We start from the raw sequence: 11,145 nt of genomic DNA, 5'->3' as shown, positions 1-11,145 counted from the left end.
ATTTTACGCCAACTTTTATTTCCAACCTACTTCCGCTCTTTCTATATACAAACGCGAGTCCCGGGCACGTGGGCGCCTTAAACCCTCCGTCAAATATGCAGGAATGTATTTTTTATTTATTTATTTTTTTTATCTAATTTTTTCGATTCATTCTTCTTCCTCTTCTCCCTTCTTCCATTCAATGCCAATGTCAAATACGCCTGATATACGTTGCTCGTAAAGTCGTAACGGCGGGTGAACGCGGTTACTTCCGGTCACCGGTCGGCTAAAAACGTGCACAACGAACCGTGAAAAGAGAAGCAAATTGGGATCAGCGTTTATTATAAAATGAAAAGGAAAAATACCAGAAAACACGATTATACATTCTTTTTCTAATTGATGTAGATGTGTTGTTTTTTTTTTTTCGTCTCCGCGCGGATTTCTCGGTTCAATTTCCGGCGTCAACGAGACCGGAAATGGTCGATATATAACGAACCCCTGGCGATCCGCATGAATCGTACAACGTCGGTGTAAGATCATCGGGGAGATGAAGAATGATGCATCGAGAAAAATTTATAGCTGTGGTTCTTTTCGTTTATCCTCGTTCGTAAAATTATATTTTTTGCAATCGTGGTTATAGATACGATTTTAATGCCTTATGTGACTTAAGCCCGTGGCAAACGAAACGAAAGAATTCAATGCCCCGACAACTTATTTCATTTAAATGGTCGTTATTATAAAATTTTTGAGTGCAAATCTAAAAAAAAAAAAAACGAAAAAACCTAAGTTTTTCTCAATGCGTTAAAGACTGGAATTAATCAAGAGCAAATTCGTCAGATCACGAATCCCAGTCTCGACGATGATTTTTGGCTAATTATGTGTATTCACTAAACGGTTTCAATTGGAATTAATCGTGGCAAAAGGTGGCTGCGTTTCTTCTCTGGCTTGGCTTTCGCTCTTGGGTTCAGATTTTCCCCCGTCTGCGCTCCGCGCCGCTTTATCCTTTTCCTCGAGCCTTTTCAGCTCCACGGCTTCTTCCAGCATCCCCAAAGAGGTGGTCAGCTGATCCTCCGATCGCTTGATGGCCTGAGCCTCCTTCCCCACCTGGTGAAGCTGGGCCAACGGATCGAACCCAGATTCTTCTGGCAGCGTTTTCAGATCTTCGGGTTTCCTCTTCTCGACGGAGTTTCCGAAAGTCGTGTCGCCGCGTCCTGGTTGCGAAACTGACAGGCTATCCTCGAAGTTGTTCCGATCGTCTTCCTGACCTGAAAATTCATTAACCGTAAGATAAATTCCAGGTCCCTCAGGATTTTTGAGGTCAGGTTGACCCTCGGCCGTAACGGATTCGCTCACCCTTTTTCACAACTGGGTTACATTCGGCAGTTCCGTCCGGGCATTCTTCGGTTATAACTTGACCCTGGGGAAAAGTGATGTGGATGATCGGTCAATCGATGATAATTATGAAAGAGATGGGGCAGGGTTGAAGTTCTGAATTAGAAAAGTTCCGAAAGCGCCCAATTCCAAATTATTTGGTGGAGAAACTTAAAGTCCAGAAGTCAATCTTGAAAAAAATTCGGAATTTGGCGCTCTCGGAATTTCAACCCCGCCCCGAAAGAGATTACGATTGATCGATTCCCAAGTTCCTCTGAGGAATGACGACAAGTCGGAAGTAAATGTGTGATGATTGTACGGTAATCACTTTTGCTGAAAAGCTTTTCGGTGAATTACACTTTCGGCAAGGTTTAAATTACCTCCTGTGTTTCGCAGTCTTCGCACTCATCCGCGTAATCGGAGTCCTCGCCGAGGTTCCAGGACCCCGTTTGCGAAGGATACAGCATCGATGTTGGCTGTTCGTAAATTGGCCCTGAGACCGGGGCATAAATTGGCATCGGTGCCGGTGCGTAGACTGGATAATACTGAGCAGCTCCAACAACCGGATAGTACGTCGGGGTCGGAGGGTAAAAACCGGTGGCTGGATACACCGGGTAAGTTGGTACGTAGGGAGCGGGATGATAGCTGACGCAGTTTTCTGTGGAAAGCGAAAAATAAAACTTAAGGGCAAGAAGTGCAGAATAAAAGAGGCAATTGGGACGTACGACGGGATAAGGGTTCAAAAAGTGAAACTGACAAAGCTGAACAGGACAAACATGGATAAAAAGATCCCTGTGAACAAAAAGAAGTCAAATTTTGCGTAATGAATTTAATTCATAAAACACCTAATTACTGTATTATCACTATCAGCGAAATCAGATAGTTCCTTCGATTATGGTGAGAAATACATTTTTCTACAAATTATTGTCCAAAGACAGAATTTTAGTCAAGCTTCTATTAAGTTGGTGAAAAAAATACGTTTTGTAAAATCCTTATAAATAACTGATGATAAACTTGTTATTCAGCAGGATATATCCAAAATTAAACTCCAACCACTTGTGAAGTATTCAATTCACGGATAAAATGAGCCTTTTTGTATAATTATGAGGACATAGGTATATAACTATGAATATTTCCGCAAAGAAAGAGAATAAAATAGCGTCATTTCTCTGATGCTAGTTGATATAACGAGGTGATGCAGTTAAGTTCAATATTGTAATATTCTTATTATATACTCGTATATACATTAGTTACAAATATATTATTGTAACTCGTAGATTGACTTCGGTAAAAATGTTGAATTTCTAATTTCAGTGTAATTTTCGTCCAAGATTTTTTTGACCTACAAAATGATCCTTATGCTCTGTCTCCGGTAGTTTTGAAAAAATTACGAATTACACACTCACCAGTAGCATTCCTGACGCACTCCGGCCGCACCTGACTATGAACGACTTGTTTACCATAGCAATGCGATCCGCAAGTCCGATGCTTCTTCTGTCCGCAGACGACGTATGGAGGCTGCCAAGTGGTGCGACACGTCTTAGGCCGCACGACGACACAGCAGTGTGACTTGGTTTCGGTTGCAGAATTTCCAGTGGTACCCTGGAGCCTAGAGTTCATCGTGAGGTCATAATTAACGTTAATCTTTGTTGAAGCACTGTCAGTAAGACCATCACTCATACAATATCACAATACATTCTACGTAGACGCTGACTTTGCGATCGATGAATTAAGCTTTGTCATTTGCTCGATGATTAGTACCTGAGATACTACAGATTCAATATGTGAGCTGACTAAAATGACAACGACTAGAACCTTAGGTGTCAATGACTTGGTGAACGTGATGAATACACTCACTGTGATGGGTTGGAGTTGAAGCCAGGAACGGTTTTGTCGGGCTCACTTCGCTCCCGATGATAATTATCACCGTTCTTCGAAAGTTGGGAAGGCACGTTAATGACGTTCGTGTTGTTTACGTAATTGCTGATGTCGATACTGGTGGTCAAGTTGTGCGCCAATATCGGTTCGTCGAATTCCCTGTCCCTGTCCCTCTCCCGCTCCTCGTTACCAGACAGTATAAGCGTCGTGGCCTTTTCGGTGATCTCGATCAGCCTGTCGTTCTGCTCCTTAACGGACCTCAGTTGATCTCTAATTTCCGCAATCTCCTTGCGGAGAGCAGTCACGTCAGCGTTCTCCGGTTGTACATTTGGAATCTCTGCACTGTCATTCAAAAGTTCGTAATTCTGTCCCATGGGTCTGTTATTAGTTGCAGGCTGGTTCCCGTCGTTTTCCGCGCCTTCTTTGACCTGACTAGGAGTACCGATCTGGACAATCTGAGGAGGAGTGCAGCCGATTCCGTAGCAGGTTTCACCGATCTGGATGCACCCGTTTCCTTGGCACTTGTGCCCGAAGAAGACGCAGCCAAATCCTGAGCAGGTTGGCTGTCCGTTTTGCGCGCATCCTGTTCCCGGACAGTTTGACTGCTGTTGCTGATTAGTCGGCATGCAACTGCTCCCATAACACGTCTGATAACCTCCGCACAAAGTCGGACCGCACTGTCGTTTTTTCCGCTTTGTCTCCTGCAGAAGGCACTCTATGTAAGCTCGATAGTCCGGCTGCGGTTCGCACTTTTTTCTGATCTCATTATCGATCTTTAATCTCCCCTCGTTCACTTTCATAGCGTTCTCCACCGCTGGTAACGTCTTCGCGGATACTGAGGTAAGGTTTAAGGCATGATCATCCATCTTAGAGGACCCTGACACTCTAGAGATCAGGACCACCAGGACCAGCAGCAACTTCTGTGAAGCATGAATCTCGTTAAGTGTTCTCCTGTTTTAGAAAGTTTGCGACTTCATATGGTATGAAGTGATGTCAAATTATCCTTATAACGTTCCGGCAGAAACTTGCAAACTTACTACGGATAAATTTCTGTACGTAGCCTGAGCTTGACGAAATATCCGATTCAAACCTACAACCGAACTATTCCCGTTCGAACAATGAGCGATAAATAATTCGTTTCAGCTAACGTAGTTTCTCGGGTTATCTTTGAACAGGTACAACGAACCTTACGTAATATTCATGCGATAATTGAGCAGTTTGTACTAGCCTGACAAGCATCACGTAATTCCGAAACGAACCTGGACAACTGTTGAATTATTTGCCGGATCGAAACTTTCCGCTGACTGATTTTACATAGTCAGACGAAAAAAAATAAAAAAAATTCACACGAAACCGTTCAACAAGCAGTTATAAAAATTTCTTCGAATTTAGATTGTCCGGATAAATTGGACGATTTCTATTCGTCTGCGCAGACTTTTGTCGGAGGATTTTTCGCGAAATTTTTTCATCCAACACCTACCTGCATCCTGGCAAATATTCCGCGCCTTTAATCTCTCTGGGCCGCTTGACACTCTCGGTGAAAACTACAATCAGTACTGGCAACTACCGAACCGGCCCCTCCCAATTCTCGATTAGATACCAGAACCGGGTTAAGGACGGTATCTTCGGTGATAATGAACGCGTCAAGACACTCTGGGAATCCACATTTTCATCGGATCAGTCAGGATCTTTGATTCCGGCAGAGAGTGAGCCGGAGTTTCGATCGTAGGATTTCTTTTTCAACCCTTGATCGTCACTCCGCACTTGGACGATACGATCCAGTTTAAAGATTGACGAATTGGTTTATTGAGACACTGAAAAAGCAGCGAGCGTGGCTCGATAATTCAGAAAACGTCGGATCTTTGAAAATTTATCACGGATCTATGACGGTCAAACGTGACTTCCATGCCACTTTAAACTCCCGGCAAGTTCGTACATGGAATTTTTATCACCCTCGGCGAGATGCGATTCAAAATTATTGCTTCCGCTCACAGCGATCGGAATTGGTAGTCGGGAAGCGGGATTGAGCCGAATACCTATCTCGTCATACGAGAATGAATAAATAAATTAATGAATAAACAAACAACTTCGAAAAGTGAATTCGATGAAATGACAGATTTCAAAATGATCCCTTTGAGGTTCAAAGTCGCAGATACAAGACGAATAATTAACTGCTATTATTAAAAATATCTGAATCCTGAAATAATTTGAAATATATTAACGAACTCTGAAGAAAGTTTTCACTGAATAATTTCGTTTGAAAAACTTTTCACTTGGGCATAAAAATAGAAAAACTCTTTTTAAAAAGTGTAAGTTTTAAAACATTTTGATTGAGACGTAAGATTTTTTTCAACGGGAAAGAGGCTTGGTCGTTAAAGGTTTAAAATTAATAATATAATATCCAAGAATATCGACACGCCTTCGAGTAAGTGATACGGAAATATCAATCGCCGTTGTTTTGCTACGACTTGAAACTTACATTATATGTACTCAACGGAGTTCTGGTATTTGAAACTGGGGCAAAAATAAATGCTGAAATGGCAAATGGAAGTTATCGAGGAGCAGAGTATCGGAAATATCAAGACGTATGATATCCTTGCAAAAACTGCAGCAACTCGCTTGCTTCGCGAGTATAAATTAATCTCTGAATAGACCGTATTTGTCCAATAATAAAAATTACGTTGAAACGTTGAAACTCTGCAACAACCGCACAGCTAAATTACCTTTCGCTAAAAAAGTACAAACATATCGCTAGTGTGTATCACCGGGTAAACAGGAATTGAAATTTCCGTGGGGGAATTTGAAAAATAAAACAGTAAAACCTTTCACGCCTCAGTTCCTCGATTCTATTCAACTAAAAAAATGGATCTAAATACGAGCAAATTAACTCTCATTTCGTTACAGCTGGGCTAAGAGTATCGGAACGATGAAACAACGAATCAGGGGCGAGTATCGAGTCTTACGCAACGGTAGTAACATTATTGTACGTTATTATAATCCGATGGAGCGAGTTCCGAGAGAAATGTACATCGTACACAAACCTACCTCGGGATTATTAGTTGCGAATCAACGAGCGAACGAAACTGGAAAAGTTTCCCGCTCCGCGTGTAGCGTTGTAAATATACTAGAATGCACGGTGTGGCGGTGTGTCGTTGTGAGCGCCGCGGGAATAAAATAGTAAACTCTTTGGACTGTGTAGTAAGTTTTCGAGATTACGTTCAAGCCGGGAAACCCGCCACCAACCATTCGCTAAATTTATTTCCCAAAAGTTTCCTCGTTAAAAACATACTTCGCGCAAAACAATGCCGCAACCATCCGCTCGGCTGCGATTTTCCACCGCGAAAACTACGGCAAATCATTTTTCCCCCCTCTTCTCTCTCTCTCTCCATCTCTCTCTTTAGCCTCTTTCGCTCCTTAAATTCCGTCTCTGAACTTGTCTCAATCCAACCGACGTCTTTTTTCTCACTTGGAGAAAATTTGCCTCGATTTTATCTAATTTTCATAGTGAAAAATTGGAATCACTCTAGTTTCACGAATGTGAAAAAAATATTTTTTGGCAACACGGATTATTGAAAGGTGTGAAAAAGATAGAGAAATAAAGGGCGATAGTATGCACAGTTGAAATTCACGCTCTGAATTTACTACAACGTCTGAGCGCGCATTGTTTCTAATTGTAAGCCCGAGGAGTTGAGTTTCATGAGAGAACGCGATATAATTTTGGTACCCGTAAATGCATTGACGTCGAGTAAACGGATTCTAACAGTTTCTCACTTACTTGGTGAAAATTTTCACCCGATGACGAGATGGACGCGAAGGAGAAAGAATCGATTGAATTTGGCATCGATTTTAATCAGCGAATTTTTCAAGCGAGACGATATAAACGAAAAACAGATTAAAAAAAATAAATAAATAAATAAAAATAAAAACCGATGAAAATCTTCTTCAGAAGGAACGAAATTTGAAAGGATTGATAAATTTCCAAGTTGTTTACAAAGTTCGACGATCAGGAGACTAGACTGGATAAATTGAGATATAGGAAAGCGGTAGGGTGATTAGATTTTTCCATTATCGTAAATATCTTCAACTGCCAATTTGCATTTACATGCGATATTATTTATTATTCGACCGTTGGCACGGATAGACGCTGCCTGCATTCCTTGGTTAGCTGCGTATCGAACGGTGCTCGAGCTTTCCTTCTCGAAGTGGATTGCCGCCCGTCTTATATCGTGTAGCTATGTTTGCGTAACCTAGAAAAGGAAGCTTGCGGAAAGTGCAGTTCGATCCGGATTCCGGCGGCCTTTATTCCGTCGGCGATAATAAAATTCTCCCACGACACGCCGGCTGAAAACTATTATTTCAAAGGCGTTTCGCGTATTCTCGCCTCTGATCTACAGGTGTTTTCATCCCCCCACCCCCCTCTTTGCGTATTTCGTCCGGTTGGAAAAAAAGCCTGAAAATAAATTGCGAAACTTCCGTCTGCAGACTCTATTGGCCGGTTAGCAATTTGCGCCAGAAGGAAAATCCGGTCACGGCTGAATTTCTAAAATTACGCAAAAACTCGGCGCATGTTAAATTCATTTCACCGGGAGGAAATTATGTAAGCCGTCCGGGGATGATAACCACCACGACCCGCGACCTCGTAAAACTAGGAGATTACCCAAGTTCGGTAGTTTCGCCAAAACTGTAAACGCGAATGTTATATCCTTATATATATGTATATATAATATACATACCCATATACGTATTACATATATGCAGCTACAAGGTAACAAAAAAAATTCCACACAAGTACATACGAGAGAAAAGAGGCTGGGAAATTTCTTAAAAAATTACTCACATCACGTTACGACGCTCCGGTTACACCGCTTATGGGGCACATTCCATGACGTCTCGATCGAGATTCTACGTCGATGTCTCGGATCGGCTTTTTAATATTTCATATGAAAGTAGACGGCGAAAAACGCGATTGCAATTTTTTTCAGAATTTTTCGACTCAGCGTATCTGAAGTGTAATATAAAAAATTACAAAAAAAAACCTACTTTCTAAAATCTGTAGATATTTAAAAAAAAAATCTTACAAAATATAACAGCTTCATAAGTTCGAAAAATAAATTGAAGGGAAAAAAAAAATTATTATTGGATTGTATTTTTGACATAAGAGTGAACGAAAAAACTATAAATTATAATACGGGCCGAAAAATATTTATTCTATATATATAGGAAACCTCCATCTTTTAATGGGTGTCAAAAAATTTCGTTTCATTTTATAAGATTTTTTTTGAATTTTTTCCAATCTTAGAAAGTGGGCTTTTTTTCAAGTTTTTAAATCATACTTCTGTTACGCTGGTGCGAAAAATTCTGAAAAAAATTCCGATTGCGTTTTTCGTCATGTGCTTCCATACAAAAAATTATAAAGTCAATCTGAGACAACGACGTAGAATTTTGATCGAGGTGCCATGGAATGCCCCATATATATATATATACATAAAACGCTGACGACATATAAATTTTTTTTTTCCTTCCTACTCACGCAACATATTTCCTCCGCAGAAAGTTACGCCGCGACGTACGTTCTTTGCCAAGAGTTTTCTTGATATTCATTTTTTTTAAACACCATTTTATTATTATTATTCTTATTGTTTATTTTGTATCAAAGAGATTTTCCTCCATTCGCGTTTTAGCGCGAGATATGCTTTTTTTTATTATTACCTTCTCTTTCTTTTTAGTTTATTTTCTTGCTTTCCTCTCATCTTTCTCTTTCTTGTTTCTTTCTGTCTAATTTCTCTCGTTCCGTTTTCCCCGTATTTAAGAAATACCAGATACGCAATCTTCTACCTGCGTAACTTCGTTTTTATAAGATTAGGAAAAGTTTTAACCACACCGCGTGTATATCTGTATGTGTATAGGTGTACATAGAACCCGGAACTTGTACGGGGAATTCCATGCAAAACCATCCAGCGTCTGACCCTCACCATTTTTTGATTTTGTTGAAAATTTTTTCCGCAATTTTCCTAACTCTGAAACATTATCCCGAATATTTCCAGATTTTTTATTCAACTAGTTAATTATTTAGAAATATTGAAAGCGATTTCGAAAAGGACTTTTTTCAAAATTCTCAAAAACTCTCATCTTCTTTTCAAATATGTCAAGATCAGGCGCATGATGGACCAAATTCTTGTTTCTATATTTTTTTTTCAGCACGTTTGAACAATGTCTTCGTTGATCAAAAAAATTAGTGCGATAAAAAAAAATAAAAAAAAAAAATAAACATAGAAAAATAGATCGGTTCATCATGGGCCAGAGCTCTTGAAATGTTCGGAAATGAGAGTACAGTTTTTGAGAATTTTCTGACAATTATAAAAAGGGTCCTTTTACAAAATCACTCTCAATATACATAAATAATTGAGCGGTGAAATAAAAAAAAGCGATAATACTCATGTTTCTGTTTCAGAGCTGGGAGAATTGCAGAAAAAAATTTTCAACGAAATCAAAAATTGTGAGGGTCAGACGCAGGTTGGGTTCGGATGGAATTCCCCATACATACATAGAGGGCTCGTGCGGCTTTTTCAAGGAAAAAATGGGATCGTGCGTGAGTCGTTTGCTCCACCTGGTTCTGTCCGACACGCTTAAGGCACATCCGCTTGTGTATATATACGCATACACCTCGACGTGACAACGGAATGCTAACGTTCGCATTAATACAAACACCCTTGTAATTAGCGCCAGCTTGTAGCCCACCCCGTTCATATTACGGCGCTCGTTCATTGTCCGTTTCACTGTTTTACTTTCTTTTTTTTTTTTTCTCACCACCTTCCCTCTCCTTCTTTTGTACGTCAGGCATTTTTTTTTTTTTTTTTTCTCACTTATCCCCGCCAACGACAGGGAACAATTTTCTTTTATCCCTCCGAATGATGTATATATATATAATACATAGAACATATACATATAAGTGAGGATCGCTTTTGGTTTCTTTTTTTCTACTTCTCGCATTTAATTTTTTTTTTAATTCGCATTTCATCGGCTGTATTAATTTTCATTTTTCCAATTCGAAAAAGCTCAGGTTTGACAGGTTTCGAATTTATTCGCGCAACGTGGAGTTTTACTTTTCGTATATTGATTTGTGACGATTGAAAGGTTTTCACGATCGTGTCAAACTGTACCTCGTTACACGGTTGAAAACCTATTTTCGCAAGTATATTACAAAATTTTTACGATCTCGTGATTATTGTTCGTTGTGACGAAACGATGCCAGAGAACAAAAAAAGTACAACGCCAAGGTAAAGAAAGAAAGAAAGAAAGAAAGGAAGGAAGAAAGAAAAGAAACGAATACTCAGAACTATACATTTTGGTTGCGGAATATGCGGATTGCGGGATAATCCGTGGACTCGGATATGTCGTCACTCCGGATGAATACCTTTTCGAGAGATTTACTCTCGCGTACGAGGAAACGAGGGAGGAGCGAGCATAGAGGAAAAGGAATAAGAATACAGAGAAAGATAGTGAAAGAAGAAACGAGAGAAGAACAAGAGAAGAAGAAAAAATAAAAAATGATAATAAAGAAAAAATAAATATAAAGTAAAAAAAATCCGCCCCGAGAAGAAAAGATGAAAAGTGGAACCAAGAAGCGAGCCAGGAACGTGACGCACTTTCTGCCACGGGTGAAGAGTGAACTGCGAGGTGGTGGTGGTGGTGGTGGTGGTTGGTGGTGGTCGGGGTGACATGCGTGGAGGGTAGTTTCGTATACATGAGGGCGTAGTGAACACAAGATATCACCCACCCGTCCTGCATCCTCCAGCCTAGCCGAGACTTTGACTAAGGATTGCAGCGTGGAGGGGTGAAAAAAAGAAGAAGAAAAAAAAAACAAAAAACAAAAAAAAAAAACCAAAAAAAAAGGAAAGAAAATTTCCTCTCCCGAAT

At 40.2% G+C, this 11,145-nt stretch overlaps 1 protein-coding gene across 2 annotated transcripts in view; it reads right to left on the bottom strand.

Annotated features, from left to right (window-relative positions):
- Nucleotides 1-406: 406 nt before the first annotated feature.
- LOC124179981 overlaps nucleotides 407-11,145 on the bottom strand; it is a 53,133-nt gene continuing 42,394 nt past the window's right edge. The window contains exons 1-6 of one of the 2 annotated variants that reach the window (XM_046564902.1): nucleotides 4,709-4,796; nucleotides 3,208-4,148; nucleotides 2,757-2,959; nucleotides 1,731-2,008; nucleotides 1,333-1,396; nucleotides 407-1,244 (exon numbers count right to left, since the gene is read on the bottom strand). In XM_046564902.1, the coding sequence (XP_046420858.1) occupies nucleotides 877-1,244; nucleotides 1,333-1,396; nucleotides 1,731-2,008; nucleotides 2,757-2,959; nucleotides 3,208-4,148; nucleotides 4,709-4,714 (1,860 nt within the window). In that variant the 5' untranslated portion in view covers nucleotides 4,715-4,796 and the 3' untranslated portion in view covers nucleotides 407-876. Of the gene's footprint in view, nucleotides 1,245-1,332; nucleotides 1,397-1,730; nucleotides 2,009-2,756; nucleotides 2,960-3,207; nucleotides 4,149-4,708; nucleotides 4,797-11,145 lie in introns of those variants that run through there. The other variant, XM_046564903.1, reaches the window with a different exon arrangement.

Source organism: Neodiprion fabricii, chromosome 4 (assembly GCF_021155785.1).
Source record: "Neodiprion fabricii isolate iyNeoFabr1 chromosome 4, iyNeoFabr1.1, whole genome shotgun sequence".
In the NCBI taxonomy this organism is placed as follows: domain Eukaryota; kingdom Metazoa; phylum Arthropoda; class Insecta; order Hymenoptera; family Diprionidae; genus Neodiprion; species Neodiprion fabricii.
Note: the sequence above shows the minus strand (reverse complement) of the source record. Positions and strands in the feature narration are given on the sequence as shown.